Source organism: Balaenoptera musculus, chromosome 14 (genome assembly GCF_009873245.2).
Source record: "Balaenoptera musculus isolate JJ_BM4_2016_0621 chromosome 14, mBalMus1.pri.v3, whole genome shotgun sequence".
Lineage (NCBI taxonomy): Eukaryota > Metazoa > Chordata > Mammalia > Artiodactyla > Balaenopteridae > Balaenoptera > Balaenoptera musculus.
Genome location: NC_045798.1, coordinates 66,496,868 through 66,524,634, shown reverse-complemented (window position 1 = coordinate 66,524,634; position 27,767 = coordinate 66,496,868). Strand labels below are relative to the sequence as shown.

At 37.5% G+C, this 27,767-nt stretch overlaps 1 protein-coding gene across 1 annotated transcript in view; it reads left to right on the top strand.

Annotated features, from left to right (window-relative positions):
* Positions 1–24,847, top strand: part of CFAP53 (cilia and flagella associated protein 53) — a 55,267-nt gene extending 30,420 nt beyond the window's left edge. Inside the window, exons 5-8 of the mRNA XM_036874575.1 lie at positions 3,270–3,488; positions 12,909–13,125; positions 14,733–14,835; positions 24,387–24,847. Coding sequence (XP_036730470.1) covers positions 3,270–3,488; positions 12,909–13,125; positions 14,733–14,835; positions 24,387–24,615 — 768 coding nt within the window. The 3' untranslated portion in view covers positions 24,616–24,847. The remainder of the gene's footprint in view (positions 1–3,269; positions 3,489–12,908; positions 13,126–14,732; positions 14,836–24,386) is intronic.
* The last annotated feature ends 2,920 nt before the right edge of the window (positions 24,848–27,767 follow it).

The following is a 27,767-nucleotide window of genomic DNA, read 5'->3' as shown; positions in this document are numbered from 1 at the left end:
ACTTTGGAGATTCCAAGGGTGTTAGGAGCTATGTGCCAGGAACCAGGGGCAAAGACAAAATATTTATTTTTTATAACACACCTAGTTATCTCTATTTCTACCTTACTTTAAAAAGAATTTTTTTTTGGAAGTAACTTTAACAAGGAGTTGCCAAAAATATTAGAGTTTCTGTGTACCTTTACATAACCAAATATTATATATATAGACTTATAAAGACTTATACTGGTATAATGCTTTCAACTAAAGTTACTCCCTTATTTAACTAAACTAAAAAACCCTTCTTTGGATTTCACCAGCTTTTACAAGCACTCTTTGGAGGAAGGGGTATAGTTCTATGAAATTTTACCATATGTAACCACTACTGAAATCAGGATACAGAATTGTTGCATCATTCAAAGAAACTCCTTCCAGCTACTCCTTTATTGTTATAACCTCTGTCAAAGAAAATTCAATTAACAATCAAGTTAAGAAGAAAAAGGGAATTTTATTCAAGCCAAACTAAGGAATATAATACAAGAGACAGACTCTCAGAAGCTCTGAGAATTGTTCCACCTGTTAGTAGTCGAAGGCACAGTCATATATATTTTCAAGACAGAGGATCATACATCAAAATGGCACACTGACATTTTACATAAGTTCACCAAAGATACATAGTCCAGGTAAGCACGTACAAAGCAAGCAGTAAGTCACCATGACCCCTTACAGAGTTGGGAAAGAATATTAATCTTCTATAAAGTTCTATTGCTGGTGTCAGAAGAAAGAAAAAAAAATTGATCTTTGCCGTGAAGTAGGCATTCCCATCTTTGAGGAGGTCTGGTTAATGTATAATGAAGATGCACATTGCACTCTAAAGGGGGAGGGAGGAGGCCCAAACAGACAGAGAGAGAGAGAATTTTAGGTTTACATTTTCATCTTGCCTTAAAATATAAATTTTATTTCATCACCACCCTCAACCCTAACCCCTGGCAGCCACTGATGGGTTCTTTATCTCTATTATTTTGTAATTTCAAGAATGTTATTCCACCCTTTTTAATGTTATAATTATAACATTTGTTATAACAGTAATGTTATATTAAATAATAATATGAACATTTTCAAATGCACAGAAGTGGAGAGTACAATGATCATACTCATGTACTGATCTCCCAGTTTCAGCAGCTGTTGCATTTTGACATGTTGATTTCCTATATTCTACTCCCCTTCCATTTTTGTTTTAAAATATGTCCCAGGGACTTCCCTGGTGGTCCAGTGGTAAAGAACCCGCCTTACAATGCAGGGGACGCAGGTTCAATCCCTGGTCAGGGAACTAAGCTCCTACATGCCGCAGGGCAACTAAACCCGCGTGCCACAACTACTGAGCTCCCGTGCCTCAGTTAGAGCCCACGTGTCGCAAACTACAGAGCCCACGTGCTCTGGAACCCAAGCACCACAACTAGAGAAGAGAAAACCCGCATGCCACAACTAGAGAGAAGCCCGCGTACCACAACGAAGAGCCCGCACGCTGCAGTGAAAGATCCCGCGCGCCTCAGCAAAGATCCTGTGGGCCACAACTAAGACCCGACGCAGCCAAAAAATATATATATATGTGTGTGTGTGTGTGTATGTGTGTGTATATATATATATATATATATATATATATATATATATATATATATATATATATATATATATCTCCCAGACATGTCATTTCTCCCTTAAATACATCTCAAGTATGCATCTCAACAACATGATTAAGGACATTTTCTTATACAATGCCAATATCAAACCTAAAAAAATTAATAATAATTCATTGTTATCATCTAAAATCAGCATCAAATTTCCATCACTGTCTAAGTTATTTGACATTTAAATCAGGATCCAAACATTGTTGTCCTCTTATAAGTCTCTTTTAGAATGAGTCACTGTTTATTATTCAAATCTGGTCACATTTGAGATTGAAAGGGGTGCATTTAATTCAGTACATAAGTGCAACAGTGTAAAATCAGAACTATCCTGGGGAAACCAAGACATAGTAAACTGCTTTTAGGTCTCTTAATTTTGAGCAGTTCTCCCCCCATACCATCTTTACCTGCTTCATAGTCTGATTTGGCTGATTGCTGCCTCCTGGTATGGTCAACCTTACTTTTTAAAAAGTGTGGCCTGGAACTTCCCTGGTGGTCCAGTGGCTAAGACTGTGCACTCCCACTGCAGGGACCCCGGGTTTGATCCCAGGTCGGGGAACTAGATCCCACATGCCACAAGTAAAAGTTTGCATGCCGCAACTGGAGATCCCGCATGCCGCAATGAATGTCCTGCATGCGGCAACTAAGACCCGGTGCAGCCAAATAAATAAATGAATGAAAATTAAATAAATAAAAAGTGTGGCCTGCTATCCCACTGGCTTTCATGTTTGATATCCATCGTTTTTCCTTAAATATTGCAGAGCATTTGTACTTTTATTGTCTCATTTGACCCTCACAATTCAGTGTGGATTTACTCTCATGACATTAATGGAAAAGTCTAGCATATAACTTCCCTCTCACAAGCCAGAAATCGTGGCAATCACGGCTGTTGTGAGTCTCAATTAGATCAAGTCAATGGGGGATTGTATCCCTCCTCACTATAAATGTGTCATCTCCTGTCCCTGCTGGGCAAGCACTTATCCCTCCAGGAGAGTGCAAATGCCTTTGACAGGAGGATTAATGCCTCAGTTTATATCAAACTCACAGCACCCAACAGCAGTGGTACCCCAATTAAAACTGCTTGATTAGTCAGGCAGTTAAGCTAGCCAGGAGGGTCAGATAGATAAGAAAATGAGAGGAATGGGGGAGAGCTTTTAAAGAATAAAAAGCTTAATTTACTTTTGTATATATTTAGCTGATGTGGACATCTCCATTTCTGGACTCTTATTGCTGGTTAATAATGTATCCAAATCTAGATGTGCAGATGTGCATAGAAGACCGAAGTCTGGAAGGTCAATACACCAAAACATTGAGAATGGTAGTGGGTGAATGGGTATTAAGAATAAAAGTGATTTATCCTTATTCTTTTCTGCATTTTGAACTCCACAACTATTTATTACTTTATAATCACACACAGACAGCAATTTCACAAAGCCGTATTGCTGATTCAGCAATGAAAAGGCAAGTTTTATTTCTTATAGTACCTTTTCACCCAGGAGTGTGTGTTTCCAAGAAACCATTTATTCTCACCTCTTAAATGAAATGCATTAACTTCTTTGTTTTGTCCAACTGTACTGATGCATTATCTTCACTATTGTTCTGCCATAGGAAAGTGACAAAGCACAGGTGAAACTTGAGAATGAACAGGATAAGCTAAAGAAACAGAAGACAAAACAGGAAATGAGGGCTGCTTTGCAAAAAGCTCTCCAAGAGAAGATGGAGCATATTCAGCAGGAATACAGAGAAGATCAGGACTTGAACATGAAGCTCACGCAAAGCGCCCTTCAAAACTTAAAGGAAGAGGCTGATAAAAAGAAGCAAAAGAGAGTAAGACATTTATTCAGTGCCTACTGTGTGCTGGATGAGATTCCTTGTTGAGCTCTCAGTCTTACGGGAGCCAGCCATGTGTAGAATAAAGCATAACTGCTACTGTAAGTGTGGTCCACGAACCAACAGCATTAGCATCATCTAGGAGGATGTTAGAAATAGAAATTCATAGGCTTCAGACTCAGAATCTCCAAATTCAGATCTTGGCCAGGACAAGAAACCTGTTTTAACAAGCTCTCCCAGGTGATTCTGATGCTCACTAAAATTTGAGAACTCCTACTCTATAACATGGTGTTAGTACTGTGATAGCAGGATGGGATCGCAGGAAGTGGAGTGACTAAGTATGTCCAGAAGTTGGGGAAGACATCACTAAGAAAGTGGTGTTCAAGTTGTACTTTGAAGGATATGTAGTTTTGACAGGCAAAGAGAGTAGAGAAAATCATTCCAGTGTTTATTTAGCTGTTTCTTTAAAATTTGTATTGAACTCTTTAGGGTGTTGTTCTTTTCCTAAAGGTACTATGATTTGTTTTGTTTTGTTTTGATAGACTTTATTTTTTAGAGCAGTTTTAGGTTCACAGCAAAATTGAGCAAAAAGTACAGAAACTTCCCATATACCCCCTGCCCCAACACATGCATAGCCTTCCCCATCCTCAACATCCTCCACCAGAGGGTACATTTGTTACAATCGACGAACCTACATTGACACATTATCACCCAAAGTCCATAGTTTACATTAGGGTCCATTCTTTGGTGTTGTAGGTCTACAGGTTTGGACAAACATATGATGACATTTATCCACCATGAGAGTATTATACAGAGTGATTTCACTCGGCTAAAAATCCTCTGTGCTCCACCTGGTCATCCCTTCCTCCACCCCAAACCCCTGGAAACCACTGATATTTTTACTGTCTCCATAGTTTTGCCTTTCCCAGAATGTCATATCATTGGAATCATATAGTATGTAGCCTTTTCAGATTGGCTTCTTTCACTAACTAATACGCATTTAAGTTCCCTCCGTATCTTTTCATGGCTTGATAGCTCATTTACTTTTAGCACTGAATCTCTTCCATTGTGTGGATGTACTACAGTGTATTTATCCAGTCACCTTCTGAAGGACATCCTTGGTTGCTTCCAGGTTTTGGTGATTATGAATAAAGTTATTGTGTACATTCTTAGGCAGGCTTTTGTGTGAACATAAGTTTTCAACTCATTTGGGTAAATATCAAGAAGCATTATTGCTGGATCATATGGTAAGAGTATGTGTAGTTTTGTAAGAACAGCCAAACTGTCTTGCAAAGTGTCTATACCATTTTGCATTCCCACCAGCAATGAATGAGTGTTCCTATTGCTCAGTATCCTTGGCAGTATTTTGTGTTGTCCGTGTTCTGGACTTGAGCCATTCTAATAGGTGCGTAGTGATATATCATTGTTGTTTAATTTTAATTTCCCTAATGTCATGTGATATAGAGCATTAAGGATTCTGAACCCAATTCCAATGTGTAACGTGGTATCCAAGCAATGCTCGGGACACGAGCTGGGTGTCCTACAATTCCACTCAATTCTGGCACTATCTACCCAGAGATAGCATCGGATTCCACAGGGAAAGGGCTCCGTTCTATAAGACTGCCCTCTACTTCAGTTGCCAGTCTGAAGTAGCCCAGTCGCAAGCCCAGATGGTTACCTGTGCTTCTGACCAACTGGCTACAAACTGGAAGTTCCAATGATCCCCCTCAAACTCAGGATGCCAATTGCAAATCCAAGTTGTTACTTGACAGACTGGCTATAAATCAGAAGTTCCCGTGACCCCGTCCTTGAGTTCGACTGATTGGCTAGAGCAGCTCACAGAACTCAGGAAACCAGTTTGCTCACTAGATTACCAATTTATTACAGAGTATATTAAAGGATACAAATAAATAGCCAGATGAAGAGACATATAGGATGAGGTCCTGAACAAAGGAGCTTCTGTCCTCATGGAGTTTGAGACCTGGCATGGCGGAAGTGTTCTGGTTCCCCAGTTCTGAACCCTCTCCTTTGGGGTTTTTAGGTAGGCTTCATTACATAGGCATGATTGGTTAAGTCATTGGCCATCAGTGATTGATTTGAAGCCTCCAAACTTTCTCCCCTCCCCAGAGGTCAGGGAACTGGGACTGGAAATTCCAACCCTCTAATCACATGGTTGGTTCTCTTGGCAACCAGAGGTGTGGTCCAAAAGTCACCTCATTAACAGAACAAAAGACAACTTTGTTGCTCTCATCACTTAGGAAATTCTAAGGGTTTTAGGAGCTCTGTGCCAGAAATGGGGATGAAGACCAAATATATATTTCTTATTATAAATCATAATATCACAAACATCTTTTTATATGTTTGCCATCTGTATATTTTTGATGAGGTGCCTGTTAAGATCTTTGGCTCATTTTTTGAGTTGTTTGTTTTCTTCTTGTTGAGTTTTAAGAGTTCTTTGTATATTTTATCGTGAAAGCACCCCTCCTACCGTCTTGTTGTAGCTTCTTCTTTGTCTTTGGATGTAGAATGTCTCTTCTGGTAGGTCCCAGTCTTTTTTTGTTAATGGTTGTTCAGCAGTTAGTTGTGATTTTTGTGTTTTCGTGAGAGGAGGGGAGCTCAAGTCCTTCTGTTCCACCGTCTTGTCTCCAATGCTCTCTGTATATTTTAGATAACAGTCCGTTATCAGATAAGTTTTTAGCAAATACTTTCTCCCAGTCTGTGACTTGTCTTTCATTCTCTTGATCAGAGCTTTCATAGAGCAAAATTTTTAATTTTAATGAAGTCTAGCTTATCTATTCTTTCTTTCATGGATTGTGCCTTTGCTATTGTATCTAAAAGCTTATCACCAAACCCAAGGTCACCTAGATTTTCTCCTTTGTTATCTTCTAGGAGTTTTATATTTTACGTTTAGATCTTTGGTCCATTTTGAGTTAATTTTTGTAAAGGTGTAAGGTCTGTTTCTAGATTCTTTTTTTTTTTTTTTTTTGGCATGTAGATGTCCAGTTGTTCTAGCACCGTTTGTTGAAGAGACTCTCTTAACTCCATTGTATAGCCTTTGCTTCCTAGTCAAAGATCAGTTGACTATATTTATATGAGTCTGTTTTGGGGCTCTATGTTCTTTTCTATTGATCTATTGATCTATTCTTTCACCAATTCCATACCGTCTTGATTACTATAGTAAGTCTTAAAGTTGGGCAGGGTCAGTCCTCTGACTTTGATCTTGTCCTTAAATACTGAGTTGGCCATTTTGGGTCTTTAGCCTCTTCATATAAATTTTAGAATCAGTTTGTTGATTTCCACAAAATAATTTGCTGGGATTTTTTTTTTTTTTTTGTAATTGCATTGAGTCTATAGATCAAGAATGGAAGAACTGACATTTTGACAATATTGAGTATTCCTATTCATGAACATGGACTATCTCTCTATTTAGTTCTTTGATTTTTCTCATCAGCTTTGTGCTTTTCCTCATATAGATCTTGTACATATTTTGTTAGATTTGTACCTATGTATTTCATTTTTGGGGTGCTAGTGTAAATGGTATTGTGTTTTTAATTTCAAATTCTACTTCATTGCTGGTATATAGGAAATCAGTTGACTTTTGTTTGTTAACCTTGTTTCCTGTGACCTTGCTTTAATTGCTTATTAGCTCCAGGAGTTTTTTATCGGTTCCTTCAGATTTTCTACATAGACAACCATGTTATCTGTGAAAAAAGACAGCTTTATTTGTTTCTTCCCAATCAATATACCTTTCATTTGCTATTCTTGTCTTACTGTTTAAGCTAGGACTTTCAGTATAATGTGAAAAAGAGTGCTGAGAGGGGGCATCCTTGCCTTGTACCTGATCTTAGTGGGAAAGCTTCTAGTTTTTCATCATTAAGTATGATGTTAGTTGTAGGTTTTTTGTAGATATTCATTATCAAATTGAGGAATTCCCCCCTTTATTCCTGGCTTACTGAGAGGTTTTTTTTTTTTTTATTTTAACATGAGTGGGTGTTGGATTCTGCCAAATTTTTTTTCTGCATTAATTGATATGATCATGTGGTTCTTCTTCTTTAGCCTGTTGGTATGATGGATTACATTAATTGATTTTTGAATGGTGAACCAGCCTTGCTACCTAGGATAAACCTTTATCATGTTGTATAATTCTTTTTATACATTGTTGGATTCAGTTTACTAATATTTTGTTGAGGATTTTTGCATCTTTGTTTATAAGAGAGATTAGTGTATGTTTTTTTTTTTTCATAATATCTTTTTCTGCTTTTGGTATTAAGGTAATTCTAGCTTCATAGGATGAGTTAGGAAGTATTCCTTCTGCTTCTGTCTTGTGAAAGAGATTGTAGAGACTTGGTATAATTTCTTCCTTAAATGTTTGGTAGAATTCACCAGTGAACTCATCTGTGAATGGTGCTTTCTGTTTCAGAAAGTTAATTATTAATTCACTTTCTTTAATAATAGATATAGGCCTATTTAGATTGTCCTTTTCTTCTTGTGTCAATTTTGGCAGATTGTGTCTTTCAAAGAAGTGGTTCATTTCCTTTAGGGTATCAAATTTGTGAGCATAGAGTTGTTCATAGTATTTCTTTCTTACTCTTTTAATGCTTGATGGATTTGTACATGTAGTGATGTCCCCTCTTTCATTTCTGATATTACTAATTTTGGTTGTCTCCTCTCTTAGTTAGCCTGGCTAGAGGCTTATCGATTTTATTGATCTTCTTAAAGAACTAGCTTTTGCTTTCATTGATTTTCTCTTTGATTTCCTGTTTTCAATTTCATTGATTTCTCCTCTAGTTTTTATTTCTTTTCTTCTGCTTACTGTGGATTTAATTTGCCTTTTTTTCTAGTTTCCTAAGGTGGAAGTTTAGATTATTGATTTTTAAAAAAATTTTTTTAACATCTTTATTAGAGTATAATTGCTTTACAGTGGTGTGTTAGTTTCTGCTTTATAACAAAGTGAATCAGTTATACATATACATATGTCCCCTTATCTCTTCCCTCTTGCGTCTCTCTCCCTCCCACACTCCCTATACCACCCCTCTAGGTGGTCACAGAGCACCAAGCTGATCTCCCTGTGCTATGCAGCTGCTTCCCCCTAGCTATCTATTTTACGTTTGGTAGTGTATATATGTCCATGCCACTCTCTCACTTTCTCACAGCTTACCCTTCCCCCTCCCCGTGTCCTCAAGTCCATTCTCTACGTCTGCGTCTTTATTCCTGTTCTGCCCCTAGGTTCTTCAGAACCCCCCCCTTTTTTTTATATTCCATATATTGTGTTAGCATATGGTATTTGTTTTTCTCTTTCTGAATTACTTCATTCTGTATGACAGACTCTAGGTCCATCCACCTCACTACAAATAACTCAATTTCGTTTCTTTTTATGGCTGAGTAATATTCCATTGTATATATGTACCACCTCTTCTTTATCCATTCATCTGTCGATGGATACTGAGGTTGCTTCCATGTCCTGGCTATTGTAAATAGAGCTGCATTGAACATTGTGGTATATGACTCTTTTTGAATTATGGTTTTCTCAGGGTATATGCCCAGTAGTGGGATTGCTGGGCCGTATGGTAGTACTATTTTTAGTTTTTAAGGAACCTCCATACTGTTCTCCATAGGGGCTGTATCAATTTACATTCCCACCAGCAGTGCAAGAGGGTTTCCTTTTCTCCACACCCTCTCCAGCATTTATTGTTTGTAGATTTTTTGATGATGGCCATTCTGACCAGTATGAGATGATATCTAATTGTAGTTTGATTTGCATTTCTCTAATGATTAATGATGTTGAGCATTCTTTCATGTGTTTGTTGGCAATCTGTATATCTTCTTTGGAGAAATGTCTATTTAGATCTTCTGTCCATTTTTGGATTGGGTTGTTTGTTTTTTTGATATTGAGCTGCATGAGCTGCTTGTAAATTGTGGAGATTAATCCTTTGTCAGTTGCTTCATTTGCAAATATTTTCTCCCATTCTGAGAGTTGTCTTTTCGTCTTGTTTATGGTTTCCTTTGCTGTGCAAAAGCTTTTAACTTTCATTAGGTCCCATTTGTTTATTTTTGTTTTTATTTCCATTTCTCTAGGAGGTGGGTCAAAATGGATCTTGCTGTGATTTATGTCATTGAGTGTTCTGCCTATGTTTTCCTCTAAGAGTTTTACAGTGTCTGGCCTTACATTGAGGTCTTTAATCCATTTTGAGTTTATTTTTGTGTATGGTGTTAAGGAGTGTTCTAATTTCATTCTTTTACATGTAGCTGTCCAGTTTTCCCAGCACCACTTATTGAAGAGGCTGTCTTTTTTCCACTGTATATTCTTGCCTCCTTTATCAAAGATAAGGTGACCATATGTGTGTGGGTTTATCTCTGGGCTTTCTATCCTGTTCCATTGATCTATATTTCTGTTTTTGTGCCAGTACCATACTGTCTTGATTACTGTAGCTTTGTAGTATCATCTGACGTCCGGGAGCCTGATTCCTCCAGCTCCGTTTTTCTTTCTCAAGCTTGCTTTGGCTATTTGGGGTCTTTTGTGTTTCCATACAAATTGTGAAATTTATTGCTCTATTTCTGTGAAAAATGCCATTGGTAGTTTGATAGGGATTGCATTGAATCTGTAGATTGCTTTGAGTTATAGAGTCATTTTCACAATGTTGATTCTTCCAATCCAAGAACATGGTATATCTCTCCATCTATTTGTATCATCTTTAATTTCTTTCATCAGTGTCTTATAATTTTCTGCATACAGGACTTTTGTCTCCTTAGGTAGGTTTATTCCTAGAAATTTTATTCTTTTTGTTGCAGTGGTAAATGGGAGTGTTTTCTTAATTTCACTTTCAGATTTTTCATCATTAGTGTATAGGAATGCAAGAGATTTCTGTGCATTAATTTTGTATCCTGCTACTTTACCAAATTCATTGATTAGCTCTGGTAGTTTTCTGGTAGCATCTTTAGGATTCTCTATGTATAGTATCATGTCATCTGCAAACAGTGACAGCTTTACTTCTTCTTTTCCGATTTGGATTCCTTTTATTTCTTTTTCTTCTCTGATTGCTGTGGCTAAAACTTCCAAAACAATGTTGAATAATAGTGGTGAGAGTTGACAAACTTGTCTTGTTCCTGATCTTGGAGGAAATGCTTTCAGTTTTTCACCATTGAGGACAGTGTTGGCTGTGGGTTTGTCATATGTGACCTTTATTATGTTGAGGCAAGTTCCCTCTATGCCTACTTTCTGGAGGGTTTTTATCATAAATGGATGTTGGATTTTGTCAAAAGCTTATTCTGCATCTATTGAGAGGATCATATGGTTTTTCTCCTTCAATTTGTTAATATGGTGTATCACATTGATTGATTTGCGTATATTGAAGAATCCTTGCATTCCTGGGATAAACCCCACTTGATCATGGTGTATGATCCTTTTAATGTGCTTTTGGATTCTGTTTGCTAGTATTTTGTTGAGGATTTTTGCATCTATGTTTATCAGTGATATTGGCCTGTAGTTTTCTTTCTTTGTGACATCTTTGTCTGGTTTTGGTATCAGGGTGATGGTGGCCTCGTAGAATGAGTTTGGGAGTGTTCCTCCCTCTGCTATATTTTGGAAGAGTTTGAGAAGGATAGGTGTTAGCTCTTCTCTAAATGTTTGATAGAATTCGCCTGTGAAGCCATCTGGTCCTGGGCTTTTGTTTGTTGGAAGATTTTTAATCACAGTTTCAATTTCAGTGCTTGTGTTTGGTCTGTTCATATTTTCTATTTCTTCCTGGTTTAGTCTTGGAAGGTTGTGCATTTCTAAGAAGTTGTCCATTTCTTCCAGGTTGTCCATTTTATTGGCATATAGCTGCTTGTAGTAATCTCTCACGATCCTTTGTATTTCTGCAGTGTCAGTTGTTACTTCTCCTTTTTCCTTTCTAATTCTCTTGATTTGAGTCTTCTCCCTTTTTTTCTTGATAAGTCTGTCTAATGGTTTATCAATTTTGTTTATCTTCTCAAAGAACCAGCTTTTAGTTTTATTGATCTTTGCTATTGTTTGCTTCATTTCTTTTTCATTTTTTTCTGATCTGACCTTTATTATTTCTTTCCTTCTGCTAACTTTGGGGGTTTTTTGTTCTTCTTTCTCTAATTGCTTTAGGTGTAAGGGTAGGTTGTTTATTTGAAATGTTTCTTAAGGTAGGATTGTATTGGTATACACTTGCTCTTAGAACTGCTTTTGCTGCATCCCATAGGTTTTGGGTTGTCGTGTTTTCATTGTCATTTGTCCCTAGGTATTTTTTGATTTCCTCTTTGATTTCTTCAGTGATCTCTTGGTTATTTAGTAGTGTATTGTTTAGCCTCCATGTGTTCGTATTTTTTACAGATTTTTTCCTGTAATTGATATCTAGGCTCATAGCGTTGTGGTTGGAAAAGATACTTGATACGATTTCAATTTTCTTAAATTTACCAAGGCTTGATTTGTGACCCAAGATATGATCTATCGTGGAGAATGTTCCATGAGCACTTGAGAATAAAGTGTATTCTGTTGTTTTTGGATGGAATGTCCTATAAATATCAATTAAGTCCAAGTCCATCTTGTTTAATGTATCATTTAAAGCTTGTGTTTCCCTATTTATTTTCATTTTGGATGATCTGTCCATTGGTGAAAGTGGGGTGTTTAAGTCCCCTAGTATGATTGTGTTACTGTCGATTTCCCCTTTTATGGCTGTTAACATTTGCCTTATGTATTGAGGTGCTCCTATGTTGGGTGCATAAATATTTACAATTGTTATATCTTCTTCTTGGATTGATCCCTTGATCATTATGTAGTGTCCTTCTTTGTCTCTTGTAATAGTCTTTGTTTTAAAGTCTATTTTGTCTGATATGAAATTGCTACTCCAGGTTTCTTTTGATTTCCTTTTGTGTGGAATATCTTTTTCCATCCCCTCTCTTTCAGTCTGTATGTGTCCCTAGATCTGAAGTGGGTCTTGTAGACAGCATATATACGGGTCTCGTTTTTGTATCCATTCAGCCAGTCTATGTCTTTTGGTTGGAGCATTTAATCCATTTACATTTAAGGTAATTATCAATATGTATGTTCCTATTACCATTTTGTTAATTGTTTTGGGTTTGTTATTGTAGGTCTTTTCCTTCTCTTGTGTTTTCTGCCTAGAGAAGTTCCTTTAGCATTTGTTGTAAAACTGGTTTGGTGGTACTGAATTCTCTTAGGTTTTGCTTGTCTATAAAGGTTTTAATTTCTCTGTCAAATCTGAATAAGATCCTTGCTGGGTAGAGTAATCTTGGTTGTAGGTTTTTCTCCTTCATCACTTTAAATATGTCCTGCCAGTCCCTTCTGGCTTGCAGAGTTTCTGCTGAAAGATCAGCTGTTATCCTTATGGGGATTCCCTTGTGTGTTATTTGTTGTATTTCCCTTGCTGCTTTTAATGTTTTTTTTATGTTATGTAGGAAGATATGATAAGAGAACAGAAGATATATCATCAGTACTTGGCACAGTGGCATAAGGAAGAAAAAGCTCAGGAGAAAGAACTGGACAGAATGTTAGAGAAAGAGATGGAAAAGAAGTTTGCTGAGAAGGGCAAGGAGCTGAGACTTGAAAAGGAGGCAAGAAAACAACTTTTGAATGAGGTCATGTGTACAAGAAAACTGCAAGTTCAAGAAAAGTGTAAGGAAATGAATTATAATTATAATTATATTATATTTGGGCCTTAATTCAATTTAAGTAGCAACCAAAATATTTATTAAATAAGTATTATGTGTGAAATACTATGAAGAATGTAAAAAGGATTAAGGCAAGATCCCTGCTTTGCAGGGACCTTACCTAATTGAATACTTGAATATCTTTCTGCAGGTGTCTCCATACGTCCATACCTGCATGCCTTTGCTTGGGTAGTTTTCTCTCCCTATGATGTTTTTTATCTTGAGAAATCCTGGACATCTTTCAAGGCCAACTCAAATATCTCATTCCTTGAGAGGCCCTCTGTGTTCCTGTATTCATAATAAATCTTCTTTCTGGGGTTCTCACCATTGCTTGTTCACATCTCTTAGCATACCACTGAATTCCCTCAGCTTCAGTGCTTGGTCACAGAAGGAAATATTTGTTGAGAGGATTTCTATACCCAGATGTAAACATTTACTGTTAGGGTACTATGGACTTCACACTAGCTGTCTTTGCAAGAGAAAGCTCATCTTGGTTCCACTGATTAATTCTCCACTCCAGGAATTATAATGGCAGTTGAAAATTGTTAAGCCAGTATTAGATGGAGTTTTAAGAAATGAGAAGAAAGCTTCTATGATAAAATGATTTCTGTATTCTCCCATGATAAATGTTTTAGAATATGTTGAGAAAACATGGAAAATTTAAGTATTTGGAACCATTTATAAACAAGGAAATAAAATCAACCATAATGCACCACCCAGGAATAGCTACTGTTCACAACTTCCTGTATTTCCTTCCAGTATTTTTATTATGTATGTCATTTCCCCTCACAAATTAGGATCTTGTTGTATATATTTTTTTACAGCCTGCATTTCCCACGTATCCTAAACATTTTTCCAGGTTAATTTCCTTCAATTGTAATATTTGTAATGCTTCCTAGAAATCCATTATAAAAATGGACCATAATTTATTTTACCTAAACACAGCTAATGGACCTTCAGCCTGTTTTGAATCTTTTTCCTGCTGTGTTAGCATTGCAGGTTACTATCTCTGTACATAGGTTTTTTGGCTCATATATGATTAAGATAAATTCCTGTAAATGGATTTGGGACCAAAGATATGTACATTTTAGATGTATATTGCCTGGTTTTATTTATTCTTTTGTGAACTCTGTTCTCTTTGTCATTTTTTACCTACTGGGTTGTTTAAGTTTTCCTTATTTAATTTATAAGAGACTTACATACTGTTTTTCCAGTACTTATTTTGTAATAAATAAAATCCCCTATTAATATAAATGGCAATAGAACTGTTTGTCCTCAAGAAGAGAAAGATGAGAAGTGTTCAAACAGTGGTAATCTGGTATGAAAAAGGCTGATCATAGATTTCAGTGACAAATGATTAAGAGAAAATCTCTGTAGAATGCAGCACATATGAATCTAAACCCTATTCTTTCCTTAATGGAGATGACTACTTTTACCTTATTAAGCTAAGATCCAGCCCAGTGATTCTAAGCTCTGCCTTTCTAAAGACAATATGGCATCGATGCCCCGAAAGATGTCAGCAAGTCTTTTCTGAAAAAGTCATTCAGCAAAAATTACTTTTGTCTTTCTTAGTGCAACGAAAAGCAAAAGAACAGGAAGAACGTGCTATGGAACAGGAACGCATAAATGAAGGTCTTAAAGAGCTTAACCGTGAAGAGAGGGAGGATTTTACAAGGTATGATTTTGTTTTCTTTATTATTGCTAACTAACCAAAAATAGGAGATTTTTAGCATAGAGGACAATGTGCCATAATTCACGTATTATTGATGTTATTTTATGTCAGTATTACATTTGTCCTAAAAGCTCAATTCAGTTTATAAAATTTCATATAAAAATAAGCAACAACCATTTTGGTAAAATTAAATTCTGTACATTGTGTACATTCTGATTATACACATTAGGTATTAAACTGGATAAACATCTTAAAAAATAAAACAAATTAGAAACAACTTTTATAAAGTAGGCACCAACCCTAAATTGTAATGACATAAGTTTTTTCCCCCATGAAATAAACCCAGAAATACAGCATGACCTAATTAGTTAGATTAACAGAAATGGCTTATGGGGTTATGATTCCATGCAAATGTCCCAGGAAGATTTTTTGTACCCTGGCTGAGCTGGAAAACTGAAGTGCTCTGGGTGCTTTGAGATGTACCACTTCCCTCCTCGGGCAAGTGTCCCTCTGATCACCATAATCAGGCTCAGGTAGAGAAAATTGGCTGATGCCTCCTTGCAGCCTTTCTCAGATCATAGCAGTCCCTTCCCACCGATGACTATGACACCCAGTTCAGGTGACCAGTGTGGTGGAGAAAGAGGACCTGGCTCCTCTAATTGCTGGTCACCCTCCCTGTCCCTAGGACCTGTTCCCCGGCTCACCCACATTTGGTACATAGAAATAAGTTCTCTTCTTTATAGGAAGAGTATGGTTTATATACCTGAGCCTATTGTTACTTTGGGGGCACTACCAACAACATCTGGCCTACCCTACTGACTTCCTGCTACTTGTTCTGCTCTGGAGTTCCTTCCTTCTCACTTTTGAAAAGTCTGTTGTTGGAGATGTGAGGGGAATTTAATGAATAACAACTCTCTTCCCTGCCCAACTTTTATTTTTTTCTTATATTAACATCTTTATTGGAGTATAATTGCTTTCCAATGGTGTGTTAGTTTCTGCTATATCATAAAGTGAATCAGCTCTACGTATACATGTATCCCCACATCCCCTTCCTCTTGCATCTCCCCCCGACCCTCCCTATCCCACCCCTCTAGGTGGTCACAGAGCACCTAGCTGATCTCCCTGTGCTGTGCGGCTGCTTCCCACTACCTATTTTACATTTCGTAGTGTATATATGTCCATGCCACTCTCTCACTTCATCCCAGCTTACCCTTCCCCCTCCCTGTGTCCTCAAGTCCATTCTCTACTTCTGCATCTTTATTCCTGTCCTGCCCCTAGGTTCTACTTCACTCTGTATGACAGACTCTAGGTCCATCCACCTCACTACAAATAACTCAATTTCGTTTCTTTTAATGGCTGAGTAATATTCCATTGAATATATGTGCCACAACTTCTTTATCCATTCATCTGTTGATGGACACTTAGGTTGCTTCCATGTCCTGGCTATTGTAAATAGTGCTGCAGTGAACGTTGTGGTACATGACTCTATTTTCTCTTTTTTCAGTTTTGCTTCAGAATGTATTTATTTAGGTTTATAAAATATTAAATATATTTATAATATATGTAAATATATATATTTTTTTATCTGAAATTCAAATTTAACCCAGTGTCCTGTTTTTTTTTTAACACCTTTATTGGAGTATAATCGCTTTACAATGGTGTGTTCATTTCTGCTGTATAACAAAGTGAACCAGCTATACATAAACACACATCCCCATATCTCCTCCCTCTTGCGTCTCCCTCCCACCCTCCCTATCCCACCCCTCTAGGTGGTCACAAAGCACAGAGCTGATCTCCCTGTGCTATGCAGCTGCTTCCCACTAGCTATCCATTTTACATTTGGTAGTGTATATATGTCCAGTCCACTCTCTCACTTCATCCCAGCTTACCCTTCCCCGTCCCCGTGTCCTCAAGTCCATTCTCTACGTCTGCGTCTTTATTCCTGTCCTGCCCCTAGGTTCTTCAGAACCCCCCCTTTTTTTTTGATATTCCATATATTGTGTTAGCATATGGTATTTGTTTTTCTCTTTCTGACTTACTTCATTCTGTATGACAGACTCTAGGTCCATCCACCTCACTACAAATAACTCAGTTTCGTTTCTTTTTATGGCTGAGTAATTGTATATATGTGCCACCTCTTCTTTATCCATTCATCTGTCGATGGATACTGAGGTTGCTTCCATGTCCTGGCTATTGTAAATAGAGCTGCAGTGAACATTGTGGTACATGACTCTTTTTGAATTATGGTTTTCTCAGGGTATATGCCCAGTAGTGGGATTGCTGGGCCGTATGATAGTACTATTTTTAGTTTTTTAAGGAACCTCCATACTGTTCTCCATAGTGGCTGTATCAATTTACATTCCCACCAACAGTGCAAGAGGGTTCCCTTTTCTCCACACCTTCTCCAGCATTTATTGTTTGTAGATATTTTGATGATGGCCATTCTGACTGGTGTGAGGTGATACCTCATTGTAGTTTTGATTTGCATGTTGCTAATGATTAGTGATGTTGAGCATCCCTTCATGTGTTTGTTGGCAATCTGTATATCTTCTTTGGAGAAATGTCTGTTTAGATCTTCTGCCCATTTTTGGATTGGGTTGTTTGTTTCTTTGATATTGAGCTGCATCAGCTGCTTGTAAATTTTAGCGGCTAATCTTTTGTCAGTTGCTTCATTTGCAAATATTTTCTCCCATTGTGAGGGCTGTCCTTTCATCTTGTTTATGTTTTCCTTTGCTGTGCAAAAGCTTTTAAGTTTCATTAGGTCCCATTTGTTTATTTTTGTTTTTATTTCCACTTCTCTAGGAGGTGGGTCAAAAAAGATCTTGCTGTGATTTATGTCATAGTGTTTTGCCTATGTTTTCCTCTAAGAGTTTTACAGTGTCTGGCCTTACATTTAGGTCTTTGATCCATTTTGAGTTTATTTTTGTGTATAGTGTTAGGGAGTGTTCTAATTTCATTCTTTTACATGTAGCTGTCTAGTTTTCGCAGCACCACTTATTGAAGAGGCTGTCTTTTCTCCATTGTATATTCTTGCCTCCTTTATCAAAAATAAGGTGACCATATGTGCATGTGTTTATCTCTGGGCTTTCCATCCTGTTCCATTGATCTATATTTCTGTTTTTGTGCCAGTTACCATACTGTCTTGATTACTGTAGCTTTGTAGTATAGCCTGAAGTCAGGGAGCCTGATTCCTCCAGCTCCATTTTTCTTTATAAGATTGCTTTGGCTATTCGGGGTCTTTTGTTTTCCATACAAATTGTGAAATATTTTGTTCTAGTTCTGTGAAAAATGCCAGTGGTACTTTGATAGCGATTGCGTTGAATCTGTAGATTGCTTTGGGTAGTATAGTCATTTTCAATGTTGATTCTTCCAATCCAAGAACATGGTATATCTCTCCACCTGTTTGTATCATCTTGAATTTCTTTCATCAGTGTCTTATAGTTTTCTGTATACAGGTCTTTTGTCTCCTTAGGTAAGTTTATTCCTAGGTATTTTATTCTTTTTGTTGCAATGGTAAATGGGAGTGTTTCCTTAATTTCTCTTTCAGATTTTTCATCATTAGTGTATAGGAATACAAGAGATTTCTGTGCATTAATTTTGTATCCTGCTACTTTACCAAATTCATTGATTAGCTCTAGTAGTTTTCTGGTAGCATCTTTAGGATTCTCTATGTATAGTATCATGTCATCTGCAAACAGTGACAGCTTTACTTCTTCTTTTCCGATTTGGATTCCTTTTATTTCTTTTTCTTCTCTGATTGCTGTGGCTAAAACTTCCAAAACAATGTTGAATAATAGTGGTGAGAGTTGACAAACTTGTCTTGTTCCTGATCTTGGAGGAAATGCTTTCAGTTTTTCACCATTGAGGACAGTGTTGGCTGTGGGTTTGTCATATGTGACCTTTATTATGTTGAGGCAAGTTCCCTCTATGCCTACTTTCTGGAGGGTTTTTATCATAAATGGATGTTGGATTTGTCAAAAGCTTATTCTGCATCTATTGAGAGGATCATATGGTTTTTCTCCTTCAATTTGTTAATATGGTGTATCACATTGATTGATTTGCGTATATTGAAGAATCCTTGCATTCCTGGGATAAACCCCACTTGATCATGATGTATGATCCTTTTAATGTGCTTTTGGATTCTGTTTGCTAGTATTTTGTTGAGGATTTTTGCATCTATGTTCATCAGTGATATTGGCCTGTAGTTTTCTTTCTTTGTGACATCTTTGTCTGGTTTTGGTATCAGGGTGATGGTGGCCTCGTAGAATGAGTTTGGGAGTGTTCCTCCCTCTGCTATATTTTGGAAGAGTTTGAGAAGGATAGGTGTTAGCTCTTCTCTAAATGTTTGATAGAATTCGCCTGTGAAGCCATCTGGTCCTGGGCTTTTGTTTGTTGGAAGATTTTTAATCACAGTTTCAATTTCAGTGCTTGTGTTTGGTCTGTTCATATTTTCTATTTCTTCCTGTTTAGTCTTGGAAGGTGTGCATTTCTAAGAAGTTGTCCATTTTCTTCCAGGTTGTCCATTTTATTGGCAATATAGCTGCTTGTAGTAATCTCTCACGATCCTTTGTATTTCTGCAGTGTCAGTTGTTACTTCTCCTTTTTCCTTTCTAATTCTATTGATTGAGTCTTCTCCCTGTTTATCTTGATGAGTCTGGATAATGGTTTATCAATTTTGTTTATCTTCTTATAGAACCAGCTTTTAGTTTTACTGATCTTTGCTATCATTTGCTTCATTTCTTTCTGATCTGACCTTTATGATTTCTTTCCTTCTGCTAACTTTGGGTTTTTTTGTTCTTCTGTCTCTGATTGTTTTAGGTGTAAGTTTAGGTTGTTTATTTGAGATGTTTCTTGTTTCTTGAGGTAGGATTGTATTGCTCTAAACTTCCCTCTTAGAAGTGCTTTTGCTGCATCCCATAGGTTTTGGGTCGTCATGTTTTCATTGTCATTTGTCTCTAGGTATTTTTTGATTACCTCTTTGATTTCTTCAGTGACCTCTAGGTTATTAAGTAGTGTATTGTTTAGCCTCCATGTGTTTGTATTTTTTACAGGTTTTTTTCCTGTAGTTGATATCTAGTCTCATAGCATTGTGGTCAGAAAAGATACTTGATAAGATTTCAATTTTTAAAAATTTACCAAAGCTTGATTTTTGTCCCAAGATATGATCTATCCTGGAGAATGTTCCATGAGCACTTGAGAAGAAAGTGTATTCTGTTGTTTTTGGCTGGAATGTCATATAAATATCAATTAAGTCCATCTTGTTTAATGTATCATTTAACGCTTGTGTTTCCTTATTTATTTTCATTTTGGATGATCTGTCCATTAGTGAAAGTAGGGTGTTAAAGTCACCTACTTTGATTTTGTTACTGTTGATTTCCCCTTTTATGGCTGTTAGTATTTGCCTTATGTATTGAGGTGCTTCTATGTTGGGTACATAAATATTTACAATTGTTATATCTTCTTCTTGGATTGATACCTTGATCATTATGTAGTGTCCTTCTTTGTCTCTTGTAATAGTCTTTATTTTAAAGTCGATTTTTTCTGATAATGAGAATTGCTACTCCAGGTTTCTTTTGATTTCCATTTTCATGGAATATCTTTTTCCATCCCCTCACTTTCAGTCTGTATGTTTCCCTAGGTCTGAAGTGGGTCTCTTGTAGACAGCATATATATGGGTCTTGTTTTTATATCCATTCAGCCAGTCTATGTCTTTTGGTTGGAGCATTTAATCCACTTACATTTTAGGTAGTTATCTATATGTATGCTCATATTATTGTCATTTTCTTAACTGTTTTGGGTTTGTTATTGTAGGTCTTTTCCTTCTCTTGTGTTTCCTGCCTAGAGAAGTTCCTTTAGCATTTGTTGTAAAGCTGGTTTGGTGGTGCTGAATTCTCTTAGCTTTTGCTTCTCTGTAAAGGTTTAATTTCTCTGTCAATCTGAATGAGATCCTGGCTGGATAGAGTAATCTTGGTTGTAGGGTTTTCCCTTTCATCATTTTAAATATGTCCTGCCACTCCCTTCTGCTTTCTGAGTGTCTGCTGAAAGATCAGGTGTTAACTTTATGGGGATTCCCTTGTATGTTGTTCGTTGCTTTTCCCTTGCTGCTTTTAATATTTTTTCTTTGTATTTATTTTTTGATAGTTTGATTAATATGTGTCTTGGCATGTTTCTCCTTGGAATTATTCTCTGTAGGACTCTTTGTGCCTCCTGGACTTGGTTGGCTCTTTCCTTTCCCATGTTAGGGAATTTTTCAACTATAATCTCTTCAAATATTTTCTCAGTCCCTTTCTATTTCTCTTCTTCTTCTGGGACCCCTATAATTTGAATGTTGGTGCATTTAATGTTGTCCCAGAGGTCTCTGAGACTGTCCTCAATTCTTTTCATTTTTTTTTCTTTATTCTGCTCTGTGGTAGTTATTTCTACTATTTTATCTTCCAGGTCACTTATCCGTTCTTCTGCATCAGTTATTCTGCTATTGATTCCTTCTAGAGAATTTTTAATTTCATTTATTGTGTTGTTAATCACTGTTTGTTTGCTCTGTAGTTCTTCTAGGTCCTTGTTAAATGTTTCTTGTATTTTCTCCATTCTATTTGCAAGATTTTGGATCATCTTTACTATTATTACTCTGAATTCTTTTTCAGGTAGACTGCCTATTCCTCTCATTTTTTTTTGGTCAGGTGGGTTTTTTTCTTGCTCCTTTATCTGCTGTGTATTCTCTGTCTTCTCATTTTGCTTAACTTACTGTGTTTGTGGTTTCCTTTTCACAGGCTGCAGGTTCGTAGTTCCCATTGTTTTTGGTGTCTGTCCCCAGTGGCTAAGGTTGCTTCAGTGGACTGTGTAGGCTTCCTGGTGGAGGGGACTGGCACCTGTGTTCTGGTGGATGAGCCTGGATCTTGTCTTTCTGGTGGGCAGGACTGCGTCTGGTGGTGTGTTTTGGGGTGTTGGTGACCTTATTATGATTTTAGGCAGCCTCTCTACTAATGGGTGGGATTTGTGTTCCTGTCTTGCTAGTTGTTTGGCATGGGGTGTCCAGCACTTGAGGTTGCTGGTCATCAAGTGGAGCTGGGTCTTAACGTTGAGACAGAGATCTGTGGGAGAGCTCTTGCCAATTGATATTACGTGGGGCCGGGAGGTCTCTGTTGGACCAATGTCCTGAACTTGGCTCTCCCACCTCAGAGGTTCAGGCCTGACACCCGGCAGGAGCACCAAGACCCTGTTAGCCACACAGCAGCTGTGCAACCTTGGGCAGCCTGTTTTATTCTCCAGGCCTCAGTTTCTCCATCTCCAAACTCCGGAACTCCACACTCCAGAGGCCCTCCTTTCAACGTGCTGCCTCTCCCCTTCCGTGCATGTCCTAAGCCCCTGCCCAACTTTTGAATCAACTGAGAAATAAGAAAAATAGTGTGAGCAGAAGGTATTACAGTTACCTATTGGTGTATAACAACACACCCCCAAATTTGTGGTTTAAAGTGAGTTATGGGGCTTCCCTGGTGGCGCAGTGGTTGAGAATCTGCCTGCTAATGCAGGGGACACGGGTTCGAGCCCTGATCTGGGAAGATCCCACATGCCGCGGAGCAACTAGGCCCGTGAGCCACAGCTACTGAGCCTGCGCATCTGGAGCCTGTGCTCCGCAACAAGAGAGGCCGCGATAGTGAGAGGCCCGCACACCGCGATGAAGAGTGGCCCCCGCTTGCCGCAACTAGAGAAAGCCCTCACACAGAAACGAAGACCCAACACAGCCAAAAATAAATAAATAAATAAATAAATTTTTAAAAACAATAAGTAAAATAATAAAGTGAGTTATGATTATGTCTCATGATTCTATGGTTGACAAGGCTCAGCTGGGTGGTTCTTACTTGGGGTCTCTCATGTGGTTCAAGTCAGATGCTGTCTGGGGCTACATTCATGTGAAGGCTCATCTGGAATGCACACCTAAGATACCTATTCATATAGCTTGTAGTGTGTGCTGACTGTGCCTGGGGATCTCATCTGGTATTATCAGCCAGAACACCTACACATGGCCTCTCCATGTGGCTTGGGGTTCTTACAGTGTGGTGGCTGGTTCTGAGAGGGATAGTTCCAACAGCAAGCATTCCAAGAGACAGGAAGAGGAAGCTGCCAGGCCAGTTAAGGACTACATCTAGGACTGCTATAGCGTCACTTCTGTCATATTCTATTGGTCATAAAAAGCAGCCACAGGGCCCATCTAGATTCAGTGGGATGGAGAAATAAGCTCCACCTCTTGATAGGGGAATAGAGGTTCACATTGCAGAAGAGCATATGGGAGGGGGCAATATCACTGTGGCAGTCTGTGGAAAATGGAATCTGCCACACAGAGGCATATGCATGCTGTAATCTCTATTTCTGATAAAGTCTTATATTAATAATGTGGCTTATAGATTGTAAAATGGTAAAACTGCTATGGAAAATAATATGAAGTTTCCTCAAAAAATTAAAAATAGAAATACCATATGATCCAGTAATCCCACTTCTGGGTATAAATCCAAAATAAATGAAAGCAGGACCTTAAAGAGATGTTTGTATACTTATGTTCATATCACCACTATTCACAATAGCCAAGGTGGAAATAACCCAAATGTCCATTAACAGATGAATGGATAAACAAAGTGGGGTATGTACATACAGTGGAATATTATTCAGCCTTAAAAAGGAAGGAAAGCCTGTCAGATACTACAGCATGGATGAACCTTGAGGACATGCTAAGTAAAATAAACCAGTCACAAAAAGACAGATGCTGTATGATTTCACTTACTTGAGGTACCTAGAATAGTCAAATTCATAAAGACAGCAAGTAGAATGGTGGTTACCAAGGGCTGGTGGGAGGGGACAAAAAAGAGTTGTTGTTTAATGGGTATAGAGTTTCAGATTTGCAAGACGAAAAGGTTCTGGAGATCTGCTTCACAACAATGTGAATATACTTAACACTACTGAACTGTACACTTAAAAATGGTTAAGATGGTAAATTTTACATTATGTGTTTTTTACCACAGTAAAAAAAATCACTATAAATTTTTAAATGTGGCTTATGTATTTTAACTGTGGCTTATATATGGAGGAAATCATCTAGTTAATACTGAACAGAATGAGTCAAACTTACCCACCCGGTCACCAGCAACCCACCCAGTCACCAGCAGTGCCAGACCACTGCAGGCCTCCCCTGCAGGGAGAATATGCCCCCTTTGATATAGAAAGCAGACAAGAAACAGGCAGAACAACTTGTTCCGTTTTGCCTTCTTCCTTGGGGGAGTGAGAGGGGATGGAGAGAGGCCAAGGGCTCTCTCCACATAGCAGTCAATATTTTGAATGAAGAAGAGACATTCCCTCCCTAAAATCAATTTTTGTTCTAAGGTTGTCTTAATTACTATTGGGTAATAAACACATTACTGAATTTTTCATCTATTTCTTCCCCACTCACCCTGATTTTAACGGGAATTTTAATTTGACTTTGAAAATTACATTTTAAGTGTAATGGCCTACATAAATCCAAATACTTACTTTGACAGTTTTATACTTTGACATTTCTAATACTTTAGACGCTCCAGTTTAGCCCAGGAGTACAGGAAGCAACTTCAGATGCAAATATGCTCCCAGCAGCAAGCCCGTGAAGCAGAGAAGGAGGAGGAACGCCGAGAGTTTGAAGCAGGGATGACAGCAGAGAAGAATTTCCAGGACAAGATCCAGGAGATCCTGTCCACCCATCAAGTGCTGCCCCAAAATATTCATCCCATGCGGAGAGCATGCCCTAATAAGCTTCCACCATAGTTTTGTAAACATCAACCTAGTTTTTCCCAGTCTTTTACTATTTTAAACTATAGCATGCTTGTATATCCCTTTTAACTCATGGATAAACTGTTCTTTTATACTCTGAGTTTGCATAATTATATGCCACGAAATTTTTTTCTTACAAATTAAACTGTTCCTTTTTGAGATTTCATAGACTGACAAATCTGAATGATCTACTTCCTATCACATAGTTATTTTCCTTATTTATTTCCATGCCTCCCTTTCTTGTTCATTTATTTTTTATTTTTTTTATTTTTTTTTATGTCTGAAACATTTATATTAACATATTTCCATACATATTTCCTTGTTCATTTATTAATAGCTTCACTTTCTTCCATCCATCTGCCAATATGCCCATTTCCTCTTGCCTCCTTTCTCTTCTCTCTCACAGACATAATTCACAACATTAGCAGGGCATTTTTGCAGGCAGAGCTGGGACTATCAGCCACTTTCATTAACCCGTTTATTCAGTCATTAAACAAATGTTTACTGAGTACCTTTCATGTGCCAGCACCAGTCTGGATCCTGAGACTTCAGCAAGAACAAAGCAAACCCCTTGCTCTCATGGAGATTACATCCTAGTGGAGGAAACCAGGTAAGTGTTAAGTGCTATAGGCAAGAAGTGGCAGGAGTGCTATTTTATTTTATATGTGATAGTCAGAATAGATCTCTTTGAGCAGCTGATATTTGAATGAACCAGCCATGTGGCTATCTGGGGGGAAAACATCCCAGGCAGAAGAAAGAGCCAGTGCAAGGGCCTTGGGGCAGAAGTCTGCTTAGTGCATATGAGGCATTGCATTTGTGCTGGAGTAGAGTGAGGAGAGAGTGGTAGAAGACTAATTGGAAAGGTAGTGGGGGCCAGATGATGTAAGGCCTTGGAACCAGGGTAAAGACTGGCTTTTACTTCTGTAGGAAGCTGTTATAGGGTTTTGATCAGAGGAGCAACGTGATACGATGTAACAGGGTTGTTGGCTACCATGTAGAGAATAGACTTCAAGGAGACAAGAAACAAGGATTCAGTTAAGAAGTGATCACAATATCCCAGGTTAGGGGTGATGGTAGTGTGGTAGCCAGCCACCAAGATGACCCCTAATAATTCTCGATGTAGAGAATGGACACACAGAAGTATGTGTTTATGCCCTTGTATAGCCCCCTTCCACCCTGAATCTTGGGCACTATGTAAAATGTGTGCATTTACTGGTTAAAAAAAAAAAGGTAGAAAGAAATCGACATGTTCATATTCCTAAAGTTCAGCATTATAATTATTTTCACTTCTTTGAAAAGTTCCCTCCAAGGCTTTTTCTATATGGATACTCATTTTTACATTGTAAATACACTGCCATGTTTCTTCACCTATCACATTTACAAATGGCTACATAATAGTCTACTGTTTGTCCTATAATTTATTAAACATTGGACTTTGAGTTTATTTCAAATTTGTCACTGTTACAAATTTTTCTATACAACATTCATTTGAATTATTTCCTTAGAGTCATGCAATTCCCTGGAGTGGGATTTTTGGGTCAAAGGGGATAAACATTTATATACTTTTGCTTTCAAGCACCACATTTGCAAAAGAAGTTTTTAGAGTTGCAGGCTCTTTAGGGAAATGTTTTCAGGGCCAGTTGGTATTCTCCCTGAAGGTTTAAAATGTATTTAAGCAAATTGTTTGCTAGAATCTCTGAGAGGTTTTTTCTTTAACATTTCTACCCATTCATCCACTCTTAACCTCAGCTCTGGGAATCTAGCTCCTCCTTTGGATCCTTTCGAGCCTCCTTGTGGCCAACATTAATTTCTAATCCAAAAGTGGGAGTGGGAGTCTTGGCCACAAAAAAAAGAAAAAAAGAAGACTATCGTTGAAGTTTTGTTGAAAATCAACTGACCGTTAATATAAGGGTTCATTTCCAGACATGCTACTCTGTTCCATTAATTTGTCTGTCCTTACACCAACACAAAACTGTAGTGATGATCACTGTAGCCTTTAATAAGGCTTGAAATTGGTAGTGTAAGGCATCCAATGTTGTTCTCTTTTTTTCCGCCCAAAATTGTTTTGTCTATTCTAGTTTCTTTAAATTTCCATATAATTGTTAGGATCGTCTTGTCAATTTCTACAAAGATGCCTACTGAGATTTTGATAGAGATTGCATTGAATCTATAGATCAGTTTGGGGAGAACTGCCATCTTAACAATAATGAGTTTTCTAACCCATGAAGAAGATCTATCTCCCCATCCACTGAGGTCATGTTTAAATTTTTAAGCAATGTTTTATGGTTTTCAGTGTGCAGGACTTGTGCTTCTTTTGTTCAACTTATTCCTAAGTATTTCTTTTCAATGCTATTACGAACAGAATTGTTTTCTCAAATTCATTTTTGGATTTTTCATTGTTAATGTATAGCAATGTGACTGATTTTTGTATGTTGAACTCGTATCCTATGACCTTGCTAAATTCATTTATTAGTTCTTGTAGGGTTTTTTTTTTTTTTGAGATTGTGTAGGATTTCCTACATTCAGGATCATGTCATTTGCAAATAAAGACAGTTTATTTCTTTCCAATTTGGATGCCTGTTGTTTCTTTTTCTTGCCTTAACTGCACTGGTTAGTGCAATATCAAGTATGATATTGAATAGAAGTAGAAAGCATAGACATTCTTGACTTGTTCCCAGTTTTAAGGGAAAACGCTCATTCTTTAACCATTAAGTATGATGTTATCTGTAGGTTTTTCATAGATGCCCTTTACCACGGTGAGGATGTTCCCTTCTCTTCCTGTTTTATTGAGAGTCTGTATATAAAGAGGTGTTGGAGCTTATCAAATGCTTTTTCTGTGCCTGTTGAGTTGAACATGTGATTTTTGTTCTTTTGTTCTATTAATATGGTGTATTACATTAATTTATTTTCAGATATTAACTAACCTTGCATATCTGGGATAAATGCCACTTGGTCATGGTTTATGGTTTTTTGTTTTTTTTTATTAAGTTGCTGCATTTCATTTGTTAATTTTTTTTTTTTTTTTTTTTTTTGTCACTGTGTTGATCTTGGTCTGTTGTGTATCTTCCATCTAGGTCTCTTGTGATGTTGTCTGGGTCTGGTATCAAGATATTATCGGCCATATAAAATGAGTTGGAGAGTATTCC